At 50.3% G+C, this 24,565-nt stretch overlaps 11 protein-coding genes across 11 annotated transcripts; 5 read left to right on the top strand and 6 right to left on the bottom strand.

Annotated features, from left to right (window-relative positions):
• Nucleotides 1-84: 84 nt before the first annotated feature.
• Nucleotides 85-982, bottom strand: COCSADRAFT_81386 (uncharacterized protein; the record flags this gene model as incomplete). Its single annotated transcript, XM_007697897.1, has 2 exons — nucleotides 85-741; nucleotides 809-982. 2 exons carry the CDS (start codon nucleotides 980-982, stop codon nucleotides 85-87), a joined length of 831 nt encoding a protein of 276 aa, XP_007696087.1.
• A 381-nt stretch (nucleotides 983-1,363) lies between these two features.
• On the top strand, nucleotides 1,364-6,467 carry COCSADRAFT_33394 (uncharacterized protein). Its single transcript, XM_007697344.1, has 2 exons — nucleotides 1,364-1,668; nucleotides 1,722-6,467. Exons 1-2 carry the CDS (start codon nucleotides 1,606-1,608, stop codon nucleotides 6,093-6,095), a joined length of 4,437 nt encoding a protein of 1,478 aa, XP_007695534.1. The 5' UTR covers nucleotides 1,364-1,605; the 3' UTR covers nucleotides 6,096-6,467.
• A 301-nt stretch (nucleotides 6,468-6,768) lies between these two features.
• Nucleotides 6,769-7,962, bottom strand: COCSADRAFT_134300 (uncharacterized protein; the record flags this gene model as incomplete). The annotated part of the gene is made up of 1 exon (XM_007697896.1): nucleotides 6,769-7,962. One exon carries the CDS (start codon nucleotides 7,960-7,962, stop codon nucleotides 6,769-6,771), a length of 1,194 nt encoding a protein of 397 aa, XP_007696086.1.
• An 884-nt stretch (nucleotides 7,963-8,846) lies between these two features.
• COCSADRAFT_79548 (uncharacterized protein) lies at nucleotides 8,847-9,611 on the top strand (the record flags this gene model as incomplete). The annotated part of the gene is made up of 2 exons (XM_007697895.1): nucleotides 8,847-9,027; nucleotides 9,121-9,611. The coding sequence occupies 2 exons, from the start codon at nucleotides 8,847-8,849 to the stop codon at nucleotides 9,609-9,611; spliced, it is 672 nt and encodes a 223-aa protein (XP_007696085.1).
• Nucleotides 9,612-10,182: 571 nt separating this feature from the next.
• Nucleotides 10,183-10,775, bottom strand: COCSADRAFT_78920 (uncharacterized protein; the record flags this gene model as incomplete). Its single annotated transcript, XM_007697894.1, has 2 exons — nucleotides 10,183-10,550; nucleotides 10,604-10,775. The coding sequence occupies 2 exons, from the start codon at nucleotides 10,773-10,775 to the stop codon at nucleotides 10,183-10,185; spliced, it is 540 nt and encodes a 179-aa protein (XP_007696084.1).
• Nucleotides 10,776-10,962: 187 nt separating this feature from the next.
• COCSADRAFT_33392 (uncharacterized protein) lies at nucleotides 10,963-13,587 on the top strand. Its single transcript, XM_007697343.1, has 3 exons — nucleotides 10,963-11,124; nucleotides 11,171-11,318; nucleotides 11,368-13,587. The coding sequence occupies exons 1-3, from the start codon at nucleotides 11,112-11,114 to the stop codon at nucleotides 13,382-13,384; spliced, it is 2,178 nt and encodes a 725-aa protein (XP_007695533.1). The 5' UTR covers nucleotides 10,963-11,111; the 3' UTR covers nucleotides 13,385-13,587.
• Nucleotides 13,588-14,361: 774 nt separating this feature from the next.
• COCSADRAFT_33391 (glycoside hydrolase family 17 protein) lies at nucleotides 14,362-15,925 on the bottom strand. The gene is made up of 2 exons (XM_007697342.1): nucleotides 14,785-15,925; nucleotides 14,362-14,721 (listed from the first exon to the last, which is right to left on the bottom strand). Exons 1-2 carry the CDS (start codon nucleotides 15,518-15,520, stop codon nucleotides 14,525-14,527), a joined length of 933 nt encoding a protein of 310 aa, XP_007695532.1. The 5' UTR covers nucleotides 15,521-15,925; the 3' UTR covers nucleotides 14,362-14,524.
• Nucleotides 15,926-17,390: 1,465 nt separating this feature from the next.
• Nucleotides 17,391-17,654, top strand: COCSADRAFT_273223 (uncharacterized protein). The gene has a single exon (XM_007697893.1). It carries the CDS (start codon nucleotides 17,446-17,448, stop codon nucleotides 17,611-17,613), a length of 168 nt encoding a protein of 55 aa, XP_007696083.1. The 5' UTR covers nucleotides 17,391-17,445; the 3' UTR covers nucleotides 17,614-17,654.
• A 158-nt stretch (nucleotides 17,655-17,812) lies between these two features.
• On the top strand, nucleotides 17,813-18,756 carry COCSADRAFT_109060 (uncharacterized protein). Its single transcript, XM_007697892.1, has 3 exons — nucleotides 17,813-18,157; nucleotides 18,225-18,406; nucleotides 18,489-18,756. The coding sequence occupies exons 1-3, from the start codon at nucleotides 17,833-17,835 to the stop codon at nucleotides 18,594-18,596; spliced, it is 615 nt and encodes a 204-aa protein (XP_007696082.1). The 5' UTR covers nucleotides 17,813-17,832; the 3' UTR covers nucleotides 18,597-18,756.
• A 395-nt stretch (nucleotides 18,757-19,151) lies between these two features.
• On the bottom strand, nucleotides 19,152-20,062 carry COCSADRAFT_167721 (uncharacterized protein; the record flags this gene model as incomplete). The annotated part of the gene is made up of 4 exons (XM_007697891.1): nucleotides 19,152-19,232; nucleotides 19,293-19,504; nucleotides 19,585-19,741; nucleotides 19,787-20,062. 4 exons carry the CDS (start codon nucleotides 20,060-20,062, stop codon nucleotides 19,152-19,154), a joined length of 726 nt encoding a protein of 241 aa, XP_007696081.1.
• Nucleotides 20,063-20,717: 655 nt separating this feature from the next.
• COCSADRAFT_33389 (uncharacterized protein) lies at nucleotides 20,718-24,412 on the bottom strand. Its single transcript, XM_007697341.1, has one exon. The coding sequence runs from the start codon at nucleotides 24,303-24,305 to the stop codon at nucleotides 20,874-20,876; it is 3,432 nt and encodes a 1,143-aa protein (XP_007695531.1). The 5' UTR covers nucleotides 24,306-24,412; the 3' UTR covers nucleotides 20,718-20,873.
• Between the last annotated feature and the right edge of the window lie 153 nt (nucleotides 24,413-24,565).

The following is a 24,565-nucleotide window of genomic DNA, read 5'->3' as shown; positions in this document are numbered from 1 at the left end:
GTCCATTCGATACCTGATATCGGTGTATAGTACATGTTCTTCATGTTCGTAACGCCATGTCGTATATCGCCCAAAACTCTCCATCTACGAGTCTACATCCATTGTCTCGGCTGTGGCGGCCACGTTGTCGTCTTTGAGCTCATGCACGGTAACGTACTTGCTGATCTCCTCCTTCTTGATAATCTTTTCGTTGAGCACCGCCGTGGTACCGCGTTGGAACCTGTAGTTCCTCTGCTTGGGCTGTCTGGTGTTTGGTGTCTTGTAGTTCCTCATCAGGGTGGTCTTCTCCTCTGTGATGACGGCCACATCCACGTTACTACCTGAGCCTAGATCGTTCCAGATACCGGCCTCAATGGCATTGGCACACAGAGTGACGGCTTCATCGCGCGTCAGGTGCGCCTTCCACTGTGTCTCGAAAACCGACATGGCGGCCAGCGAACCTGAGCCCATGGTGACATATGGCAGCTTGTCGGTGGAGCCGTGGGCGTGGACGGTGAAGAGGTGGGCGCCAGTGGGGTCGACACCAGCAACAACGAGGTAGGCACCAATGTGGCCCTGGTGGCGGAACAGGTGCTGCTTCAGCATCGTCATGCAGGTGACGACGCGGGGCTTACGGCCGGTGGAGAGAGCGTGCAGTTCGAGATTGGATGAGATGATGGCTGTGGTGAACTCGGTGTCTGCAGCGGTACCGGCACCAGCGCACCAGATCTGGGGGGCGATGAAGTGCAGCTTCTCGCAGTTCTGCGGACACAATTGTTAGGGGGTGCATCGTGGTGAGGGCGGTGTCCATTGTGGGGGAGGAGCGTACCTTGTCTGCGACGATGGGCCCGCTGGTTGCGCGAGTGTCTGCTGCAATTACCACGCCGCCATCGAATAGACAGCCGACAATGGTGGTTCCCGTGCTGGTGGCCTTGGGTAGGGGGATGCCCTGGGCATGGAGAGCCACATTGCGGTTGTGGTTGGAGAAGTCGAAGCCGCCCATGGTGTGTATATGTGGATGATATGTGGTAAGCCTGGGGAGGACTGGCGGGCCGATATTGCAGAAGCCGGGGGATGTTCTGACTGATGGATAGTATTCAAATTCCGTCACAGAACTACCGGCGGGGTTCTATGTGCAGTTGTGGTATATCGTGAGGCTGTTCCCAACACTGGTCGTCGCTCAAGGCAGGTCGGCGGCGGCGGCGATGGGGGGACTTGCGTAGCTGGTCGTGCCTGGTGGGTGGAGCTTGGACCGCCATGCTTGGCGCGGTGATCCGCCAGCTGCTAACCCCGACTTTTCTTAGACAGCAAAGCGCGTCTGGCAAAAGTGACGAGCTACTGGTTGCATGATTGCCGATGCATGCTGATGCCGCTGCACCAGGCTCTTTTTTGCGACATCACCGCCTTTCCCGTACCCGCCTTCTTGCTCTTCATCCTCACTCGGTCCCAGTCTTAGCCCTGCACTGGACCTTTCTTTGTTTCCCACCCCCAGAACTCACGGTGACCGTGCACGCGCTTTCGCGCTAGACATCCAATGCATTTATGAATAAGCTGCGAACTCCAACGCGCGACACCAAGCCGTCTCTACTACGCGCCAGAACCTGTTCGGCCTGCAAATCCTGCAGGATGTCAAAGAGCCATGCGCCGGCGGTAGAGGTTGGGGCTGAGGTGCCCGAGATCGAGACGGAGGTAGCTTCACCTGCCAGCACGCAAACCACCCCCCAAACTGACAGCGCATCTAGCATCTAGGCTTCAAAGTCCTTAGCAACGGAAAGCAAGGCCCCAAGAAGGTCAAACTTCTTCCCCGACCATGGCCTGCCGATAATCTGCCCTCGGCCTCGGCCAGCCTCCTCTCCGTCGCCTCCAAGCCTGGTCTCGTCGCAGCTGCTGGTCCCAATGTCCTCGTCATCGCATCTACCGACGCCGTGCGTAAAGCCTTCGAGGGCAAGACGACAGCCGACGACATTGACAAGCCCGACGATCCACGACTCGAAGAACGCGACATCGACGTCGTGTCAGACTTCACGCCTGATGTCACCATCTCCACCGAGAACCTGCGTCACGTTGCCTTCTCTGCCGACGGTGACTTCCTCGTCATCGCTCCCGAACAGGAAGCCTCCATTTCCATATTCAGCGTCGCCGAGGTCGTTAAAGGTAGGAAAGATGCAGAACAGACCGTGCAAACAGACGCGCCCGTCCGCGCCCTGCTCCCAAACCCGGCCCCCGAGTTCGAGCATTTCTTCGCTATTGTCCTGGATTCTGGCAAGCTCCAGATATGCAATGTGACGGATGGTGCCAAAAAGACGATTCGCGATACTGATGTCAACTGCGCTGCTTGGAGTACGCGCGGAAAGGCTGTAGTCTCTGGTTCAACGGACGGTACCTGCGCCATTAACATGACCAATGGAGAGCTCAAGGGAGTCATTCCTCGCGCACCAGATGTCGATGAGAGCTACGAAGTGACGGGAGTGACATGGCTGAACACGGAAGAGTTTCTCGCGGTCTATTCAGTCAAGGACCAAGATCCAGAGAACCCAGAACCCAAGAAATTCAGTGTCATCAAGTCCGCGAAAGGTTGGGGATCTTTCACATACCATGCTTTCGCCTGGGATCCTCTTCCCGAGGCGTTTGAACCCCCGCGACGACCCCTTCCTGCCCGCTTCTCATCCACGCGACTACGAAATTGGAAGCCCGATCTCGAAGATATGCTGATCATCACCTCCTCGCATGCTGATTCAATCGCTATACTTGCTTCTACAAGCAACAAGATCTCTCCCGACCAACAAAACCTTAAGGAGCTTATGCTGGTCAATGTTGACGACACTAAGAAGGCCTCTGTGCCGCGTACAGCATATGGAGAAGATGAATTGGACAGTGTCTTTATTGGTGAAGCGTTGGATCTTTCAAGCAAGGAAAAGATTTTGCGTCCAATCCCTAGTCTAGAGGAAATCAATGAAGCTCCTTGGCCATTGCCGGCTTACATGGCTCTGACCCATGAAGGTCTTCTCACAGCTTGGTGGGTGGTGTGGAACCGCTCGATTGAAGCTGGCGAACGCTATCCGGGTCTCATCTTCAAGAGCGAGTCTACACAACGAGAGCCAACTACCACACCCCGGGCTCATACCCCTGCATCCAAACTTCCTGTCGCTACTTCAACACCATTTGGGCAGCCTTCCACACCTTCACACATTCCTTTTGGCAAGTCCGCAAACACTCCTGGAACTCCTGGAATTCCCCACTTTGGCAATGCTGGACACAACTCCCCATCCCCTGCTATGATGAGGCCTACGCCGCCAGGCTTCGGCACACCTGGCTTTGGAGCTTCAACATCAAGCATACCTACGCCTACGTTGAGCAAACCTCCACAGCCTGCGTTCGGTGCACCGACTGCAGTGGGTGGTGCTGGGAAAGCAGCCTTTGGTGCACCATCTGCAATTGGTGCAGCTGGCAGCTCTGGATTTGGTGCAGCGGGCAGTATGGGCAACAAGTCATCTCTATGGGGGACGCCTACCCAAAGTTCCGAGGCCAAGGCTAACCCTTTCTCTGGGGGTGGAGGAAACTCATTTGGATTCGCCAAATTTGGACAGAATGGGGGAACGTCGAGCTTTTCCAGCTTCGGCAGCGCCGGCTCTGCCCAAGCAAGTTCAGGATTTGCATCACTCGGACAAGGCCAGCAAAAATCCGGTTTTGCTAATCTTAAAAGTGAGCCGAGCTTCGGTTCAACAGTCACTGTAAGTTCCGGAACCGGATCGTCGCTGCCTTCTTGGGGCAACACACCTGCGCAACAGAGCAGCTCTATCTTCGGACAGCCGAGCAAGTCTTCTTTCAACACAGCTTCGTTTGAGTCAAAGGCATCTGACATGAGTGACGCAAACGACACGCAAGGCCGGAAGAGAGACGAGGCTACACCGACACCCCAGGCCCCAGCATCGCAAGGCTTGTTCGGGCTTGCTGGTGGCTTCAAGCTCGGCACAACATTCAAGAGCGACGGCACTGCTACCGACGACCCGGCAAAGCCAGCTGCGCCTGCGAATGGCTCGTTCTTCGGAAGCGACTTTGCTAACACGCTTGGGAAAACGGGACTTAAACCCCCGGCTACACCCGCGAGCGAGCCCCCACAATATGTCTCCACCACACCAGCGTCACCACCAAAGCAGAAGTTGTTTCCGAGTGACACTCCTACCAAAGACAGCGCAACTCCCAAAGCAGCACCTCCTGTACAGGAGCCGGCTACCCCTTTCGATGACGCCCCTCTTCCACCAGACTTCACCAATTCAAAGCCATCCAAGGTCGATGACGCACCACTCCCTCCCGATTTCATAAACACCAAGCCCTCGCAGTCAAATGGTGATGATTTGCCCCCGCTTGCAGGTAGTCCAGGTGTCGAAGTGGAAGCTCCAAGTTCTTCGGTCGAGGCGTCTCCAATTGGCAATGGAGAAAACCACAGTGATTACTCCGAGGATGACCAGGACGATGACGATGACGAGGAGCCTGATGACACCTATCCGCCAAACAACGCCTCAAAATCATACCAACCAAAGATTGGTACTCAATCAAGCTACTTTCCCCCTGCTCCAACTCCTCCTGTCATGAAGTCTGGAGGTACCTCGCAATCCGGACGAAGCACATCACCGGCTCAGAACTCTTTGTTTGGACAGCCCTCTAAGCCTAATGGAAGCCAGCCATCGTTTGGAGGTAATTCATTGTTTGGACAACAATCTGTCAAAGCTCCTTTTGGCAGCAGGCCTAATTCGTCGTCTGCATCTGCAAAGCCTCCTTACCCACCTTCCGCCACAAACCGCTCTCAAAACCTTCGCTCACCCAGTCCAATGCGCCCCAGCTCATCTTCTCGCTTCCGACGTGAGCCTCTGGTCGCACCTGGGGCTTCCCTTAGCTCTTCTCTCCAAGGATCCAAACCACCGACACCCCAGCCGCAGGTTTCCGATCTGGAAGACGAGGAGGACGAGAGAATGCGTGCCCAGCTTGCGCGGCCTATCGAGCCAAGCCGTAATCTTGAGGAATTCGTAGCATACCAGAACTACACAGGGGGCAAGTCGCCTAATAAGTCTGGTCATGCCGCTCAGATTGAAATGATATACAAGGACATCAATGGTATGGTAGACGCTTTGGGCTGGAACATGAGGTCGATCAAGTCCTTTACTCTATACCATCAGCAACCTCAGCCTAACCACCAAATCGATCGAGGCATGCTGGAAGATATCTTGTCCCAAGGACATGATGGATCGTGGTTCGAGAAGTTCACATTGTGCGAGATACAAGTATTGAAGTCTCTCGAGGAAGATCTGGAGCATGAGCTTGACGCCGGCCGAGTGCAGGACGTACTCGACAAACTAGCACAGCTTGCTCGCCTCCTCCACGAGAAGGCTAAGCTGATGACTCGTCTCAACGATATTCGTCGCCAGATCATCAACCGCAAGGATCCTGAAAGGATCGAGGCGCTTCGCAAAGCACCCTTGCCGAAGGAGCTTGCGGATGGACAAAAGAATCTGCGCAATGACTACGCTCAGCTGCTCACATCGCTGCGCAAGGCTGAAGATGCCGTTGCTGTCCTTCGTTCTCGCCTTGCTACTCACAATGCCCAGGCTGGCAGTACCAAGGCTGTGCCTTCTATGGAAGCTGTCAAGAAGACAATCTTGAGACTAGCCAGCCTTGCGGAGCAGAAGAACAATGACATTCTCGTTCTCGAGGCGCAAATGCGTAAGCTGGGTCTTGCCGAACCGAGCCGTCCATCGTCTTCCTCTTCACGCACTGGTACACCACGACAATCTCGCCGGACCAGTCTGCGTCGCAGTGTCGCCGACACACCATATGCTACACCTCCCACGGGCCACAAAAAGCTCACTCTGACTGAATTAAACCGTCGCGCTCTTACGCCCGAGGTTGACAATACGCCAACTCCCGGGAAAGGCTACGGCTTGTTTTACACACCCGAAGGTAGCCCCGCAGCCGGCGGAAAAGACATTGCTCGTTTGTCAGACCTCGTCGACGAGAACATGGATACTTTGAAGGAGACGGCAAGAAGCAGGAAACAAGTTGCCAAAAACCTGAAAGGTGTTCTTCTAGAACGAGGAATCAAGTTCACAAGAGTCAATTGAGGGAGAGTGTTAGATGATGGGGTTGAATGGTCAAGATTGGTAATTTTGGAATTATGATTGTGTGTATGATTAAGCGTTTTGGTGATACATTGCCGCGGGGTGTTTTATTTGGATAGCGATTGCATCGAACTAGGCGAGGGATTTGCGTTGGAGAAGAAAAAAACGTTCATTCACAATGGCGATTGCGCGATTGGATTCTTTGGTTGAAGATGCGATTTCTCAATTCATGATGCGTCTATTAGATTTCTTGATAGGTGTGTATTTATTTCACATATACGAAATGCAGAGACTTGCATAAGATGATCGCCCATGCTCGTTAACGGGAGAGGAAGAGCATGTGGTTGGTGATCCTTGTCGCATTATAGCCCCCCATGTTCTCAGGTTCGGCTAGTGAGTGGATCTATCAGGTACCTCACCGACCTGGTCATATGTATCAAAGAATGAAGATAGGTTCCGTGAACGGAAGAACTGTTTATCAGGCGCCTTTGTTAACATTTCATTCAATTTTGTACTTGTCTCCGTGGAGCCCAGCACCTACGCAGATGGTATATTGAAATAGCTCTCCGCCCATAAAAAAACATATACACAAAAAAGATACAAGAACCAACCAACGCGTACAAGATGCAGTGAACGATAAAAAGCACAACCCACCCTTCTTCTTCCCAGAAACCCTCTACTCCTCATCATGCTCCCCCACATACCCCATATCCACCATATGCCTAACAGTATCATACGTCGCAATCCCAAAATTACTCGTACGACTCAGAATCGTCTTCGGATTAACATACTTGTAATACCGATTCAGCGCAAAAGCATGCAACATATACGTCGAGGAAAAATCCATCTCCCACTCCGCTCTCCTGCGGCGATTCTTAATTGCCACCTCGTAAATCTCCATCGCATCGGTAGAATTCGTCTTCTCGGGTACAGGTGACGCAGGCTTACCTTCATTCGGCTTGAACAGCGGATCCGTACTATCCTGGAACCAGTGGGTTGGCGCAAACGCGGTGCGGTCGAGGATCAAGACTTCGTAGGGGATGGGGACGAGGCGCTCGGCGACGTTGGTCATGCTTTGGAGGTTTGCGGCCCATTTGCCGTTGAAGCCGGCGTGTTGCTCGCGGACGACGATGCGGGCCATGGTGCTGTTGGGCTTGGTCATGAAGACGCCGTTGTTGATGGTGCCGTTTATGCCACTCTGTTCACCTGCGCCGCCGTAGTGGCGGCCGCCGATGAAGGCGAAGCCTGTTGTCAGGAGCGGAGTTAGAGGGCGTAAAGGGAAGACGTCCCAGTCCATGTAGATGCCTCCTGTTTTCTCCAAGGCTTCCCAGCGCAGAAAATCGGATTTGTGCTGGATGGCGTCGATGTGCTGGTTTTCATTTGTGCCGGCGAAGGTGGGGGCGTGTACGGGATTCCAGATTACGAGGTCGGCGAAGGTATTGATGACGGATTTGGTCCATCTGTCGCCTTTTTCGCTGGCTTCACTGATCTCAGAGGGGCTGAAGTCGGTGTGGATGTAGATGCGTTCGGGCTTGATGTAGAGGACTGCGGCACAGATGTTTAGGAAGCTGGAGAAGGGGAATTTGAGGACGGATTTTTCGTCCTTTTTGATTTGCACGTAGTGGACTATGCTGGGTATGCTGCCGTGACCGGATGTGTCGGTTGACTGGAATATGCCGTATTGCCTTGCTTTCTCTACGGGATGAACAAAGAGCGCGGAGACTGAGAGTGCAGCAATGATGCAGGCGCCCGTTATGAGTGCAATGCGAGTGCGTGAGCGGGTGGTGGGAGCCTTATTGAAGGGCATATACTGATATACGCCGCTTTGGGGCTTAAGAAAGCTATAGTACGAGCGCAATTGATCCAACATGGCGGTTGAAGTGAGGAAGTGAGTGGGCCTGCCGTAAAGAAAAAGACTCGATGGACTACATGGAGGAATCAGAAAAAGAAAAGGAGTTGAAAAACCGTTGAGAGAAGAGAGGACACGTCTGATGCCCAGAGTTTAGGGTTTGAAGTTAGGATGATGCTGGTGATAGCCCACGTCATCTTGTGAATAGGACCGAACGCAGTCTGACATGAACGAAGCTAATAAGGTAAGGAGAAACACTAGAGGCACACAAGATCGGAGTTGAGATGGCTGATCCCAATATTTATGTGAGGGAATTGGTAGTGAGGTTTCTGGCGATCCGTACACATATGTAACTATATACTAGCATGACTAAGAGTAGGCCCTTTTTCGAGCAGAAGCGCGGGGGTCCTGGCAGATTAACAGAATAGCCTGAATTTGATATTGTAGTTCCATATTGGTATCTCAATGTAAGTTATCTGCGAGTGGGAGTACTAACCCTGCTGTATATCTGCTCATCGGATAGGCCTGCGAAAACGGGACATACGATCTTGAAGACGAGCTAATTTCACTATGACAGTTTTTACTAAGTAATGCAAGATGATGTTGTAGAATGGGGTCGGCTTTTCTCAAAAGTATATGTTCTTTTTACCTGCCAAAATGAGATTGTGGTGATGCTAATATCTCATTGGAGGTATAGCAGTTACAACTGCCGGATATTGTAATGTGGCTGACTTGCTCGATCCTCGGAAACAAGTAAGCTGAGCCAATGGTCATGTGACACGCGCTACGTATTTAATGCGATTTGGCGACATGCGACAGATAGTGCCTCTCCGAGCAGCCCGCCTCACATCATTATTAAATACATCTGCCATCATTTCGATCGCTTTTAGCAGAAAACCACCACGATGTTAGATGTTACGACTGAAGTTGTCTACCTGCCGTTGAAAACAGGACTCGATCTGTCGGCGGGCAAAGCGAAAGAGCAATGGGAAGATATCCTTAGTACTATTAAGAGACAGCCTGGCGCGATAAGGATACTTTGGGGAAAGCAGATTGAACATCCGGATACAGTTCAGTTAGTGATTGGTATGCTATTTTCTTTTGATAACAACTGGGAACGCTGCTTTCCGTCCTCCCTCCGCCACACGTTTGCTCTTCCACCGCGCTAACTGCATTGAGACTGGGCATCACTGGACTTCCACAAAGCATTCATGGACAGCCCAATCTACCTGCCTTTCCTGAAAAAAATGGATGAACACCTTCTAGCCGGGACACCGGTCCTATATCATGCCAAATTCCCCTTCGCGCAAAGCTCATACGGTGATCCGTTTACTTCTCCTGTAACCGAATGTGTGGCCGGCTTCTTTCCCGCAGACTATCCCGATTCGCAATATGAAACCCGATTTGCTGCTTTCCGGGAGCAGGCCATAAAGGTCAAGGATCTTGCTGCGGATAGCGTGATCGGTGGATGGAGTATTGAAAGGCAGCTGCATGAGGCATTGGGGGAGGGAGTAGAAGGAAAGTTGTTTATGATTTTCATCGGATGGCCAAATGTAGAAGCGCACATGGCGTTTCGGGAGTCAGCCGATTTTGCAAGAATAATTCCGCATTTGAGAGATGGACCGGTGGGAAGGAATATGTGGCATGTGCCGTTGAAGGAGTATAAGTGAAGACATGTTTTCTGGGCTGGAAAAGGGCCAAATGGGTTTCATGTGTCAATTCTTGAGATCTAGTTCTTCTTTTGACGGATGGTTCCTTGCAAGTCCGAACCAGAAGGAATATTCACAGCATGGCCGATACGCTGCTCAATGTTTTGCATTGCTTCGATATTGCACCCATTTCAAGCTTGTGCTCCAAATAGATTTACAGCCCCCCCTTTCGACAACTTTCAGGCTTGGAACATCCTTTGAGATGTGTTGACGGCCGTAGTCTGTCATTTGAAAACTTGCTTGGAAATATATTAATGACAATTGGAGGTGTTGGCAACTTCGTAAAGAGTGTCGGTCAAAAATTTACCCGAAGATAAGATTCGAAAAACCTGGTCTCGTTTGGGGTGTAATCATCAGGATCCCAAGCGGTATGGTGATGAGTTAAGAAAATAACTGGAGTTGGGGTATCCGGGAAGTAAGCTCTGGTTTTTGCGAATTTGATGTGGGATAGTCGGACAAGACCAGAAATGACCTTCCAAGAGTCGATGATAGACCGTAATCCGTAGTTTGATCGCCAAGAGAATATAGTCGCTCACGACATACCCTTTGGCGGAAAACTGGACTCGCGCTTGAAGCCTTCCTTTGAAATCCTGCAGAACTTGAGCATGGCCAGCTGAGCCCACATGCCGTTCCACTCCTTCAGCTTGCGCAGATTGGCTGCATCCTCGAGATCCGGTACCCAGAAGCCAGAGGCGTACTCGTCCCGCTCAGTCTTTTGATTAATCTCAAGCAGATTTTGGCGCGTGCTTGGCGGCCTCCCTGGACGGCGTTCTGCTTTAAGTTTTGCCAGCTCCTCATCATCTCTGCCTACATAATCTTCAATCATGGCCTGGATTTCAGCCACGTTAAGTGGCGATTCATGCTCTGTGGTGTATGATTGGAAAGATTTTATCCGAGACACTGCTGTATGTTAGTCATCTGTATACTCACATCCCAACATCAACTACACATACAATATGTGCGATTCTGGTTTTCTCGGATTTTGCTCAGGCGGTTCAGCTTATCATCTCTTTGCGCTGCGCTTTGTAGTCGCTTGGTGTCCCGGCTGCCCTCGTGGAGATTTGGATTCTTGCCCTTCTTCTTGGCGATCTGCTTGTGTACCTTGTCGAGGCGATTGCTGACCATTTTGACCTTTTGCCGTTATTGCAGCACTTGTTGGTGTATGGGGCAAGAAATTTTGGATAATGCGTCGGGGCTCGGCGCTGGTAATCACGCTAGTCGCCGGCCTTGGTTAGCGTGTTCTTAGCGGGGCGCGTTCCTGCCGTGGGCGTGTACCCGCGATGAGTGCTCCACTGCTGCATTTAGACTGTGACAGCTCTTTCTTTCCATACTTCTCTTGTACACTTGTTCTGGACGGCCTCTCTTCTGTTGACACGCCTGTGTTTCACACCAGCATGTTGTCATAGTGTTCGTACTGCAGCCATTGTATAGGCTCGACGCGTGAGCGGCAAAGGGTCCACAATGGGCATCTCAGGTCAGCGCACCCAATCGTAGGCTGTACATCGCTAATAGAGGAACAGGACTTCTCCCACTGCTAAAGTCAGTCCAGAAGCCAGGCAGTCTTAAGAAATATGCAGGCCAGACTATTGGCGTGGACACTTATGGCTGGCTGCACCGTGCAACTGCTGCCTGCGCCATTGATCTGGCCCTAGACAAGCCCACCACAAAGTATGCAGCTCCTGGCCAGTGAGCGAAAGGTTTGCTGACAGTCTGCTAGATATGTCGATTTTGTCATGCACCGTGTTCGCATGCTCATCCACTTCGGTGTTACCCCTTACCTCGTTTTCGATGGCGACAATCTCCCAAGCAAGGCAGGTACTGAGAAGGGTCGAAGGGAGAGAAGGAAAGAAAGCAAGAGGCTGGGACTAGAACTCTTGAAAGTTGGCAAGGTAGCCCAGGCGCAACAGGAACTTCAGAAGAGCGTAGATGTGACGCCAGAAATGGCGCGAATGGTTATTGAAGAGCTGAAAAAGAACAACATCCAATATGTTGTTGCACCATACGAGGCCGATTCACAGCTTGCATATCTCGAACGCAAGGGAATCATTAACGGTGTTCTTTCAGAAGACTCAGATTTGCTCGTTTTCGGAGTCAAGTGTCTGATTACGAAGCTAGACAAGTATGGAGAGTGCATCGAGGTCAACCGTAATCATTTCACAGCCTGCAGGGAAGTCAGCTTCGTAGGCTGGTCCGATGCGGACTTTCGAAGAATGGCCATCTTGAGCGGTTGTGACTACCTACCCGGTATAGGTGGGCTCGGTTTGAAGACTGCTCATCGAATGCTACGCAAACATAAGACTGTAGATCGTCTTGTCAAAGCCGCCCAGTTTGATGGAAAGCTTAAAGTACCTGCTGGGTTCATGGAATCGTTCGACCAGGCAGAGAAGACATTCCTTTACCAATGGGTCTACTGCACAGTCGAAGAGAAGCTTGTCAACCTAACGCCGCTTGGTGATGGGGTAAATATTGCCGACATGCCGTACATCGGAGAGGAGGTCCCACCCCACCTTGCCAAAGGTGTTGCTCTAGGCGACCTGTATCCGCGTTCGAAGCTCCCAATGGAAGTTACTGGCAAGTCTAAATCCAGCAGCCAGCCGCTGGCCCCTTCCCGACGGTCTTCAGCGATTATGCAAACGCCCGATGCAAAGAACACGAAGCCAATTGACTCCTTCTTCAAGCCCAAGCGCACACCCTTGGCTGAGTTGAGCCCGAACCTCTTTACTCCTTCGCCAAGCCAGCAAGTCTTGCTTGAGCAGCAACGTATCAGTAGTGGTTGGGCTGCAGTACCAGCTCCCATCTCACGACTACAACAACAGTATCCTCCACCTCCCAGTACGGCACCCCAGCCCCGGCGTACAATAACAGATCCGATTGGAGGCCGGCGGTCGGTCCCTCCATCCAAGAGACCCCGGCTTTGTTCGGATTCTATATTTGACACTCCTACCGCTGGCGGTGAGGATGTCGTGCGAAGTCAGTTCTTTGCATCGTCCACGCCAGAACCAAGTCCAACGTTGCATCGTAGGAAGAAGAGCAGGAGAAAGACCGACCAGGATATTCAACTCTATTCGGACGACTCAATCCAAGAAGGAGAAGTGGAAGCTGCTGATTTGGAGCAGACTGCATCTCAGCGGAAGAACAAGTTGCGAGTCTTTAGTGATGTGCAGTCAAGTATAAGTAGCGAATCACAGTCGACGATATTTTCGAGAGGTAGCACGGCTCAATCTCAAGAGACGCCCCGTACATCCACGCCGGCATCATCTCCCGACAGCCCCGAACCAGAGTCGTCCTTTAGCGCAGCGATATCTTCTCAGCTCAGCGATTTGCGGTCAAAATTCACCTACAAGGCTCCAGGCATCCCTTCACCGACAAAAACAATGCCCCGGGTTCCTAAAGCTCGTCTAGAGAGGCGAACTACTGAGGCTTCGCAGCCTGCGCCACTGTCACTAGAGTCTGGTTCAGCCTCTCTTCCCGAGACACCTGCAGAATCAATTCTCCCTGGTACGCCGCCTCCCGTAGATGAAGAAGTGGATCTGGCGGACTCTACTTGGGCAGTTATGGAGTCGGAGGTTGTCGTTGCTGCAAGTTCACCGCCTCCTGTAACGCCTGCGAAGAGGAGGAGGCGATCGTCGTTGAAAGGAAGCGAAGATCTGCTTGTACTAGATAGTGATGTGGAAAGCGTGTGTTCGCCACGGAAGCCCATGTTTAATCTTGCTCGTTTTGCATTTGCCGGATAGTCTTTTGCATGCTTGCAAAAAATTTGTGTATTACTACGATGAGCATATGAGTTGCGGTTTGGCGTTCTGGTTTGCGCGTGACTTGGGTAAGACTATGGTTATTTGAAAATCAGTGTAGCAGGACCAGAGACTTGAAGTATTATGACATTGATCTTTAACTGTACATATCATACTCTTAATACCTATCTGTTCCTGAATCCCCAATGCTTCCTTCCACAGTACTATCGGCAACCTAGATATGCCCCAGATCTCGTCGGTGAATGATAAGGAAAGATGAGTTATGCTCTCGATTCCAAAATCTCTCATCTGCAACACGGTTTTCGAGTGTTGCCTATGCGGATTAAGCAGCTTTACTCCACATGTGTTTCTTTGCGGTGGAATATCGCCCACCCTACGATGTGCAATTGATCTCGTCCTTGGTTTCAAGCGGACTGTAGCAGCAGCGTGCTCAGTGAGACGATATGTGCAAGTGTACAAAGCGACCCTACTCATACACTTTACAGTTATCAAGTATAGTTATATCAAGTCGCTTTCGAAGTAACAATCAACTTATTCGGAATCATATTGGCCTTCAAATAGGAGTGATATATACCATTTTCCAGGTCTTAGGCCATTAGATGTACAACTACACAGTGCCTCTTTCCACCACGACGTGCATACCGAACCACTTTGCAACCACGACAACCGTGACATGTGCTCAATCTCACCCCTATAGCGAGTGGCGCAGCTGCGAAATAGCTCGCATTCTGAAACGAGCATATACATGGTAGGCTAGTTGCAAGGGGGCGGGGGCCCTGAAGCTGAGCCTAATTTGGGATAGGACAACCATTGAATAGGCGTATTCTACTAAATCCAAGCCAAGCATCTAGCACTAACTGTTACTGCAGGAACATCGATGTGGAAAAAGTGGGGTTCCGGTTTCAGCCCCTTTGTTCACGTATTGGGATTATATCAGGGAGTGTAAATTAGCAAATCATTTGGTTTGATTTTTGATTTTTGGATATTATAGGACTATGTTATCCATTGGATGTATGATTGGGCTATTTTTCTACACTTTTGAATTACATATTATACACAAGCAGATGCAGTGTCGATTAAGTTATCCCATCGTGAATATCGCTTTTTGGTAGGCTAGTTCGTCTAGCAAGCGAGGTCGAAGTACGGTGTTTTGTTCTGGAGAGGCGTGATGGCGAAGGACAACTCAGTCTGGCCAGCATTGGCATCCTTGAGGGTGTACCAGAAGGTCGTGCGGACACCGAAGAGGGAGCAACCGACTTCCTTCCAGTAGCGCTTCATGTTGTCGAGAGAAGCAACGGCATCGCGAGAGACGGGTCCAACTGTGGAGGGGGTTAGCAAACTGGGATGGATGTGGAATTTATTTTGACAGGTATATAACTTACTTCGTGGCCAACCAGTCTCGGTGATCATGACTTCCTTGCCGTCTGCTACGCTCGCAGTCTGGGCGACAGAGGTGAAGAAGTTCTCGCGTGCATTGTCAATGGAGTTTGCCCTTTCGCTTTCAAAGTACGGGAATGAGTTGTGACCAAGCCAGTCCACGGCGCGGGCGACGCCACGGTTCTCCGGTAGGGTCCAGGCAGTCCATGTGTCGACGTGACCAACGGGGCATTTGGCAAGTCCGGTTCCACGAACCCAGTCACGGAGCCAACCGATGTATCCCTCGATCTCAGCACCGGTAGCACCAACGCCAGCATTGTTCTTGATGCCCTGCTCGCTGCTGCGGTACAAGTCCTCGGATCCTACGCTGATTCCTATAATCCTGTCTGTGAAAGGAGTGCCCAGATCTCTAGCAGCTTGAAGTAGGGCGTTGAGTTCTCGCTCATAAGCGGCACGTCCGGCACTGGCCCAGAGACCTACAAGGATCTTCGTATCGGTGTCGATGGCTGCGCGGAAGGCTGAGATGGGCTCTGTTTGGCTGCCGCATTGAATCGATGTGTACAGACGCGCTGTGTTGAAGCCAGATGTTCCAGGAAGGCTCTTAGCCTCGTTAAAGAAGCGGACGAAGTCGTCGTACCCGCGGCATGAGCCGTCTGCGTTGGTGGCACCGTAGTTGAAGCCCTTGGATTGAGCGACGGCAGTGGCCGCTAGAGCGAGAAGCGATGCCGCTTTTGCCCACATTTCTAGAAATTAAAAGGTAGTATGATATGCTGAACAAATGTTGAAATGTGGGTGTGAGAGAGCGTCGTTGGTGTGTGAAGGAGCAAGAATCAAAGAACAGTCGGAACTTTATACTGACATGCAGCCGGAAGTTAAAATAGAATCTTGTCCCTGCGCCATTGTGGTTAGTTGCATGCCAACCCCAAGGATGACGCGGACGAGGCTCGTTCCTTTTATGTGCCAAGGGCTGTTGAATGGCGATCTGCCAAGTACCGTGCTGGGCGGAAAGGTCTACGGAGTCTGGGCCTGAGGCACAAAGCAGTACATGTTGTGCAACAATCGTGATTTGGGCTACGTGCTGGAATTCCTGTGCATAGCGGATGGAGATGAGGTGTATACGGTGAGCGTGAGACGAGCCTGTGAATGGCGTGAGGCGGGTTACGAGGACCCGTAAGCAGGACCGAAGGCGCCGCGTTGAGCCGATCCCTTTTGCACAAGCGTGTATCGCGGATGCACCCGTGTGAGGTAGCCACGACAGCGTAGGATGAAGTGCTGGCACATGCAGGTTCCAGAAGCGCAGGTCCTTTCGCGAAACAAAACATGGATACGCTTGGTTGTAGTGTCAACATGGCACATGAAACCCCCGACGTTGACTATCAACCATAGACCCTGGACGGGTATTTCTCCAATCGATGACATCATCCATCAACATGTTTGCTTTGTACGGATAAGGCTGCGCTTTCGCCCTGCGTACATGTATTGCCAAGATACCAAAGGAGAAAATCGCCACAAGAACAATGAAAGCGTAAAGTTTTCCACAACGGCAACACGAATGCCGTCTACTCACCTAATGCAGTAATCAATTCTTGTTCGGCCATAAGCTTTCCCTAGGATCCTTTACCGCGGTTTAAATATACGAAATAAAGTTTCTACCAACTGCTAGGCTTCCAGAACGTTAATTTGCGGTGTTATGCCGTTCATGACGAAAATGAATCGGCAAATGATATCCAGTAGGAGTGGTGAAGTTGTAAAAATAGAAAGGGAGGTTGACTTGGCGTGTTCGAGAAATCCGGTTCACCTGTTGCAATATCTTAGCCTACGGCTGTCATACACATAATAGTCCAACTCCATCATGGCCAAGCGCCCAAGGGCATCGAACGCATAACCCTCCTCCGCCTAGCATTGCCACGTATGTTCGCTGTTGTAGCCTGGTGCGACTGCGACGTCTCTTGGTAAATTGGTATCCTCTTCCCTCTTCCCTCTTGGCTCCACGTGCTCGATCGTGACTGGCGTCATACAACTGGATCTCCGTATACGGCGTTCGCTACCGACTCCGCCATTGTTACCTGATTAATTTCCGTCCGTTGCATCGTATCGTGTTCCTACTGGGCGGTGCTCTTCTTGCCATCAATCCGGAAACGTAAACTACCTACATTTATTGTATTGGCTTGGCGATCAAGGGAGCCTTGCCATTCGACAGCGAGGAATTTGGAGTTGGAATTGGTTATACCGAAGAAGGGAAAGGTACTGGATAACACTTCTGGCTTTCAGCCTGACTGTCGAAGATGCACACGTTTGCGCAGTCACGGCCGGGCGAAGGACTGAATCATTCTCACCAAGACAATAAAAGCCGAAGCATAATTTGATCTAGGATGCGAGTAAGACTGGAAATATCTGCCCACGTGGAAGGGTGTTTGTGTTCATCGCTGTTGAGACGATGGCTTAAACACTATCCTAACCCTCTTTCGTGGTACAGCCATTTACCGGGTAACCAAACTCCTCGCTCTACCAGGTATATACGACAGAGTTCTACGAGGAGTACTGTGCGGGCCATAATACCCCGTTTCCTCCTAGGAACCACTTGTTTCTTACATGTGTCAATCATGTTCGTGTTCAAAGCGCAGCACCAGCATCGGAAGCCTGTTCCTTAGACGGTGAATTGATTAATGGTGATAACAGACACAGTAGCTAGAACATTTCGGACAAGGTGCAACTTATTGGGTATTTCCAGTAGTATTGTTTGGTGCAGTTACCAGAGTATACTGGCTCTTGTTTGGGCACCAGCGATTAGTATAATTGGTAGTACATCGATGGTTTACGAGGTCATGAAATAACAACTGGCCCGCATAGACATATAGCTGATCTTTGAATTACTCTTCAGATGTTTTCTACTCATGAAGTATGCGTAGAGGTAATTCAAGCACATGTCCTATGTTCCGAGGGGGCGCTCGCATACTTGACCAACCATGACGTCAAGACATCACATCCATCAAAAGTGGCAGTATCTTTACAGCGCATACACTCCACATCAATCCAATATTGAAATCAATAAAATGACTCTTCCAGTAACAGGCAAGTCCGGCAAGGACACCCTCGGAGCACGTCTTGAGAACGACTTTGAGAAACGACCCGACCCCGTCTCACTAACCCAGAATCCCGATCCCTCGCAGAACACCTCTTCAGGCGTGGACTACGAACCGCATCCTGAGAACTCGATCAAACTAGAGCCGGAAAGGGAGAAAATCGTACAATCCATATGCAACTTGTACTCTGGAAGTGCAAGCAAAGATGACATGATGGTGTACGCTAAAGAAGCTGTATACGACGACCCGTGGAGTTACTGCGACACGCGATATAAGATCGCGGGACAATGGTACGGTACGTAGCTTGACAACCTCTAAGATATAAGGTAGTGAGGATTGGACACTTTGCTGATACACACCAGGCATACCAATACTCATGAAAAGCAGTCGGACTATCAAAACAGAAATCGTCTCATCAAAGCCCGATGAGATTATCTTCAAGTTGCAGCAGGAGTATACGCCGAAGCCTGTGCCTATTGCGAAGAAAGTTAATAGTTTGGTTACGTTGACGCTTGATCAGGAGGGGAAAGTGAGGTATCACAAGGTATGTTTGGATTATTGGTATTTGTAGAGCTTGCGTAGCCTATATGACGGTTATCAAAGGAGGGATTGCTGACTTTGAGTAGGATATGTGGAATGAAAAGGACTATAGTCATGAAGGTTTGGGCAAGATTTTAAAGGAGTTGAATGGGGATCATTTGACGAAGATCACGAGACCCCCGGAAGATCTTTGAGGAAGTCAGGGTAATAGATGGATGGGGGGGTTTTGTTTGATCATGTTTCCTGTTGTCGTGGAATCTGTTATTAGCGCGCGCTTCCAAATGTTGATGTGTACTGATGGCTTTTGACCCGAGCATGAGTGAGTAGAAACGAAATTACAATCAATTGCCAGTGTTTTTAATGATCTCCGAGACTATTGGTGAATCAGCGCCGATTGACATTGATTCGCGTCTTTGTACTCGAATGTTCCCCGCTGTCGTATGTTTTTTTGGACATTTGAATAACTAACACATATCCCTTTGTACCGGAACAACTGGTGTGGCGGAACCTTACGATCTTACCGCATGAAAGAGGTCGCACTCATAGAAATGACGTTGGCACCTCCCAGCTTTGGAAATCGCTCAAGCCTCTAACCTTCTGATGTCGCTTTACGACTTGCCTCTAAGCTTCCAATGGCAGATCCCTGCTACTATTCTGCCCAGTACCAAGCTACCAGGGCTCAAGAGTTCATTTCGTTATCCTAGTCAGTGTAGTCTGTTAGCTGGCGTCCAGTATACAGATGGTTGGTACTAATCCATTTTTGGAAATGGCGTGAAGGTATGCTTGTTCCCAAGGTATACCAGGGAGCCTTCATATATGTTCAGTTCCAACTCAGTGTACGATTGCGAACCTGCACGGCTCCATGCCATGTTGTCCATTATTCTTCAAACGAAGACAAGGCCTATCTTTAGCCGTTGGAAAAGAACGAGCAGTTCCAGCCAAGATGCCAGGTACTTTCTGTCACGGTCTTCATAGCAACGATAATGGTGCTTCTTCAACGTCTTCTGGACCCCTTTTTCAATCATCTCGTCGATATGCTCAAGAAACAATTCGATATCGTGTGTCTTTAGAATACCTCCAGAGCATGTGAGGCGGTACTCGGCTACCTCATACAATATTCACAGGCGTGGCTTAAAAGGCGGGTAAAAGTATATGAAGCCAGTGTTGCGGATGATGCCTGACATAGTCGCAAGCCATGATCGAAGTACGTTTTTTCTGGCGTTGATCGTGGATGCTGAGGCAGATATGTCCAGTCCACCCAGATGTATGACCATGTGTGCGCCTTCAGTTCAGCCTGGTAAAAGCGTAAGGTCTGCCCATCTGGATCGGGATACTCCCTCTTACGTCAGAAATGGCTGATGAAAAAGCAATCTCTCCGCTGAACATAGCCTAGTGCCGCGGGTAGCAGAACATAGTCGTCCAGGACCTCGCGGGACCACTTCCTAAAGCGGTTTTGCGACATGAAAGCATTTCGTATTTGGAAGAACCAAAGGGTGACGGACTTGGGACTCTCAGCAAGGAACTCGTCCAAGGAGCGATATTCGCGTAACAACTCATTATGGAAGTCTTTGGAGAAGAGCAGCTCATCGGGTAGGAAGTCATTCCAAGTGGCGATACTCCGATTCACAAGGGAAGTCCATGTGGGATCTTGAGTTGGCATCACACGCGGGAGAGTCACTGATTTCGGCATTGCGTGCAGAGTTTAAGTAATTCTTGAAGTCAAGGTAGTGTTGGGGACACTCGGTGTGTTACTCCAGAGATTTGGGCAGTTTGTAAGCTACCAGATCATACCGGTCAAGCCCTCACACATGTGTTGGGCTTATTGGGCGAGGATTTAGGCGCAGGAGCCTACAAGGCTGGGGTCACCGTAACACAAGATCACGTGACGAAGTACTCAAATGAGCGAGGACGGTTGACCCCCTGCTGTGAGAAAAGGCAGGCCTGGGAGATTTTAATGAATCTCTTGATGCATATAGAAGTGATATATATATTGCGACGGACGAAAACGATGGTGATGGCCTTAAAAGTTGTAAGATTTATTATTGGGATAAAGCATGTGTCTTCGCGTACCTGGGCAAAAACATTTATTACTCTGAAGGCAAGGTACCTATAATTTTGTCCATCATGGTGGCTATTCTGTTACAGAGGGATGTACGTTAATTGAGACAGACGATTCTGGATTAATTGCAAATAAATGGCTATAGGAACTTGAAATGGAACTGTTTGTACAAGTGTTTTAGTAGAATGCCCTTGAATATTAAATGGCCAATACTGTTAGTCTCTTCACTTGGACTCTAAGATATCATCTCAATACCCAAGAAATTTGTTTGATTACTTCACTATATTCACTCAGGCTCGGGCTCAAGACTCGAGTGTCTATCCCCGAAATGGCACTGCTGAAACTGTGCTTGAAAAAAAAGGACTTTTGCATAGCGTTTGATAGAGTGCGTATTAAATTCCATATACAACAACTAAGCGCTCTGAATGCATTGAGACAATCCACCCCAGTTATCCTTACACCATGGCGCCAACACTATTGCCCTCTGGACATCTCCAACATCTCCGGTACTATTCATTGCACCAGCCAAGCTAGCAGCACCAAGCGAACCTTTAGGAGGTGCATTGCGCATCGCTGTTTCCCTTGCAAGTGTACTGGCGAATTCATTACCGCCGGTAGCATCTGCGAGCTCTGCCCAACCAGTATGCTTGAAAGGCGCTAGCATGACGCTTCGACGTGCTTCGTCGAGTTCTTGTTCCTCACCACCAAGACTGATAGATATAGCTTCCATGACCTTTTCCACCCGCGCCAGTTGGTGGTCACTAAGATCCTTGTTTGTACGCATGCGGTTGAGGTCGTCCTTGATGGCTTCCATGGTTTCAAGGTCGTCGTCAAGCACCGTCATGGCGCCAATGAGTGTCAGTAAACCCACATGGCCGTCGTGTTTTTCAATGGCAGCGAAGAGCTGATCACGAGCTACTTGCTTCTCGTTCTTACCGCCTTTGGCCCAGAGAACCTCGGCCAAGATGCAAATAATGTCAGGATTTGCGCCAGTTGTCTCCAAGGCTCTGCGGAAGTATGCTATCGCTGCGTCAAAGGAGCCGTAGAAGTAATGTGCAAGACCAGCTGTGAGACGGGCGGATAGTTTAGTCTTTGCAATCTGGTCTTTGGACAGAGCAGTCTGTTTGGAATCGCTTTGGATCTCTGAAAGAAGATCGAGAGCAGTCTCAGCATCCTCTACTGCCATTCCGTCGGATCCAATGGCGAGAAGATTGCGGGCCAAATCCGTCTTGGCTTGGGCCACCCGAACTAGTGACTTCATCGACTCGGTCTTCTCGTATTCCTGCTCGACGGTCTCATTGACCATGTCCAAAGCAGTCACAGACGCATCGTAATTGCCTACACGCTCCAAGAACAACGCCGCAAGATGTCTGTGCGGGATGTCATATGGCGCTTGTATACTTAGTTGTTGGAGCGCAAAGAGCGGCTGTATGAGGCTTGTGATATCGCTCGAAGACGACGGGGAAGAGACTAGGAAATCAAACGCTGATACTGCATACTGTCGCTTAGTGAGGAGTAGCGACGACTCTGAGAGTTCGAATGCGTGAGTAAAGTGGGATAGTGCTTCGTTGGAATCGCCAGTAAGTAGTGCAATGATGCCCTCGCCTACCCATGCTAAGGAGTAATCGGGGTCTTGCGACTGCGCCCTTGAGAAGGCTGCGTGGGCGAGCTCGGTATCATTCTGGAGCAGATAAAGCGCTCCGAGGTTTGTCCAAGTGTGCACACTTCGCTCGTTTAGGTGCAATGACCTGACGAAAGCATGTTGAGCGACCTTTGGGCTTAATGTTGTCGTAATTACACCAAGCGAATTCCAGAACTCAGAGTTGCCAGCCTCGAGCTCAATCGCACGCTTGAAACACTTCATGGCCGCTCGAAGATATGTCGTTAGTTTAGAGTCCTCTCCAGATTCCTGCTCCAGGCACACGTGGGCTCTGTACTCGGTCCAACCAAGGTTGTACCAAGCTACCGCCTGTGCGTGTATGTCGTGTGCACAGCTTACGATTGCTCTCTTTTGAGCCAGAATCGCAGCCTTGAGAACTTTTGTCAGGATCGAATCCCTATTCGTGGAAAGTGAAGCCAGTTCTGCCTGACCAAGTCCATCAATGTCTTTGTGCGCGTCAAAGTCGAGGTCCATGTCTGACTTGCTTTGCAGAACCTTCACAACCAGCTCGAATGGACATTGATCAAGCTTGTCCTGAACCCAGCTGAATATACTGCAAGCATCTCCGACAGCCTTCCACAGATTGAAGGCGTCAGGCTTGTATTCTGTGATAGTGTCGGCAACTTCGATACCTCGAGTCACACTGTCGGCAGCCTCCCCAAAGAATCCAGTTTCGACACAATGCCATGCCTTTTCAACAAGTGTCTGCAGTAATGCGATGGATACGCCAAACTCCTTCGGTCGTACTGCGAGTACTGCTTCGTAACCAGCGAGGGCTTCGTCAAATTCGCTTAGTTCGCGATTGACGTTGGCCAACATGTACTTTGTGAACCATCCCTCCTCATCTGATCTCTTCATTACTACACCATCTGTGGGGTTCTCGGCATAGTTGAAAGCACGAGAGGCCGAGTTGTACCGTCCAGAATTATGATAGCTCTCACCAAGACCAACGTAGGAGTAGTAGTCGTCTGGACTGATGCGCAGTGCTGAGAGAAATGATACAATACTCTTTTGGTACTCTTGCTTGTTCATCTGGACCACACCAAGAGCTGAGTATGGCCAACTGATGCCCTTTCGCTTCGAACCAGGTGTTTGCCGGGCCTTACCAGAGTCTACCACTCGCTGAGCGATAACTTCTACAATGTCCCATTCTCCTTGGTTAGCGAAAAGACGGGCTAATCGCTCAGCTGCCACAATCTCGGAAGGTGATAGCTCAAAAGCCTTTTGGAAACACTGCCTGGCGCGCTTGCGGTCTTTGTTGTAGTCCTCGTAGAATATACCGAGGAGTGTGTATGCAGGGGCATAATTTGGATTTGCTTTTATGGCTGCAAGTAGCTTGGCGTATGTCCTTTGCCGATCTTTTCGCGCAGCTTTTGAGTGATCGAGTTCCCATAGACAAACACCTATCCTATAGAGGGTCTGTGCCCGAAGCTCACGGCCACGTTGCTTGGTTGCATCGAGTTGAGGGTAATCAAGATACTGTTGGAGCTTTTCCAATCCAGTCTTGTAGTCCCCAGCCAAAGCCTGACACCAGGCTGATTCCGCACCGATGCGGCCATTTGAGGGATCTTGTTGCAACGCCTGTTCTAGAAATTGGAAAGCTTTCTCGTATTCTTCCTCTTCTTCTAGGACCAGTCCGATGCCAATGAGTGCAGAGGTGAACTGAGGTTTGCGTTTCAAAATGGATTCGAAGATACCTTTGGCTTCCAAGTGGTTTCTTGGTGCTTGGTAGTAGACCAAAGCAGTGGCGAGGGTGCTGCTCAGAGCATCACGTGTCTTTTGGAACGACAAATCAGTCTTTTTGGCCTCCGCAGCCGCGTACTTGAGACCTTTCCTGGTCGTCTCGACTGCACTTTCATACTCCTCAAGGAACAGGTAATAATCTCCGAGAAGGCAGTGAGCTAGGGGAGACTTTGGAGCTTCGCTAAGACCTTCGGTCATCAACACCAGGCAATCTTCCTGTGAGACTGGAACATCTTGGGTAAGGGCTACCCCGCCTTCACTCAAGTCCGGCCCGTCTTTTGAATCATCCTCTGCAGTAAGCGGGTATTTTGCTATGCCACTGCTGAGCCAGCCTATTATGACTTTTGATAGACCCTCGTTCGGGAATAGCTCGATGAATTGCCGTAATGTTGAGATGTCCAGATCCAGCAAGTCATGTGCGCTGTCTGCGTGTGACGCCATGACGGCGGCTTGATGGTATGGCGGCTCGGCCAATGCAATAAAGACCGCGCAAATAAGATTTCGAGGGGAGAATAGCAGGTGAGATGATTTTCCAGCTGCCAACGCAGAATGATGGTCTTTGTCGGATTGATCGAAGTCGGGATCAACGCGCCAAAGTGCCGTGCGTCATTGGATCTCGTGCGCCCCACCTAGACATGCAACTCAACTCAACCCTCCATGGCACATTCATAGCAAGCATCCCGCCGTACAGACGGCCGGCT

This window comes from Bipolaris sorokiniana (assembly GCF_000338995.1).
Source record: "Bipolaris sorokiniana ND90Pr unplaced genomic scaffold COCSAscaffold_2, whole genome shotgun sequence".
Taxonomy (NCBI): Eukaryota; Fungi; Ascomycota; class Dothideomycetes; order Pleosporales; family Pleosporaceae; genus Bipolaris; species Bipolaris sorokiniana.
The sequence above is the reverse complement of the archived record's forward strand: the minus strand, read 5'-3'. Positions and strand labels throughout refer to the sequence as shown.

Bases quoted from the DNA above. Each gene is read 5' to 3' on its own strand.
- COCSADRAFT_33394 (XM_007697344.1), top strand. From the start codon at position 1,606: ATGTCAAAGAGCCATGCGCCGGCGGTAGAGGTTGGGGCTGAGGTGCCC. The intron at 1,669-1,721 runs GTAGCTTCACCT...CAGCGCATCTAG, and splicing joins TGCCCGAGATCGAGACGGAG to CATCTAGGCTTCAAAGTCCT.
- COCSADRAFT_33392 (XM_007697343.1), top strand. The intron at 11,319-11,367 runs GTATGCAGCTCC...ACAGTCTGCTAG, and splicing joins CTAGACAAGCCCACCACAAA to ATATGTCGATTTTGTCATGC.
- COCSADRAFT_33391 (XM_007697342.1), bottom strand. From the start codon at position 15,520: ATGTGGGCAAAAGCGGCATCGCTTCTCGCTCTAGCGGCCACTGCCGTC. The intron at 14,722-14,784 runs GTAAGTTATATA...CCCCCTCCACAG, and splicing joins CGAGACTGGTTGGCCACGAA to TTGGACCCGTCTCTCGCGAT.
- COCSADRAFT_273223 (XM_007697893.1), top strand. From the start codon at position 17,446: ATGGTGATAACAGACACAGTAGCTAGAACATTTCGGACAAGGTGCAAC.
- COCSADRAFT_109060 (XM_007697892.1), top strand. From the start codon at position 17,833: ATGACTCTTCCAGTAACAGGCAAGTCCGGCAAGGACACCCTCGGAGCA. The intron at 18,158-18,224 runs GTACGTAGCTTG...GATACACACCAG, and splicing joins GATCGCGGGACAATGGTACG to GCATACCAATACTCATGAAA. The intron at 18,407-18,488 runs GTATGTTTGGAT...GACTTTGAGTAG, and splicing joins GGAAAGTGAGGTATCACAAG to GATATGTGGAATGAAAAGGA.
- COCSADRAFT_33389 (XM_007697341.1), bottom strand. From the start codon at position 24,305: ATGGCGTCACACGCAGACAGCGCACATGACTTGCTGGATCTGGACATC.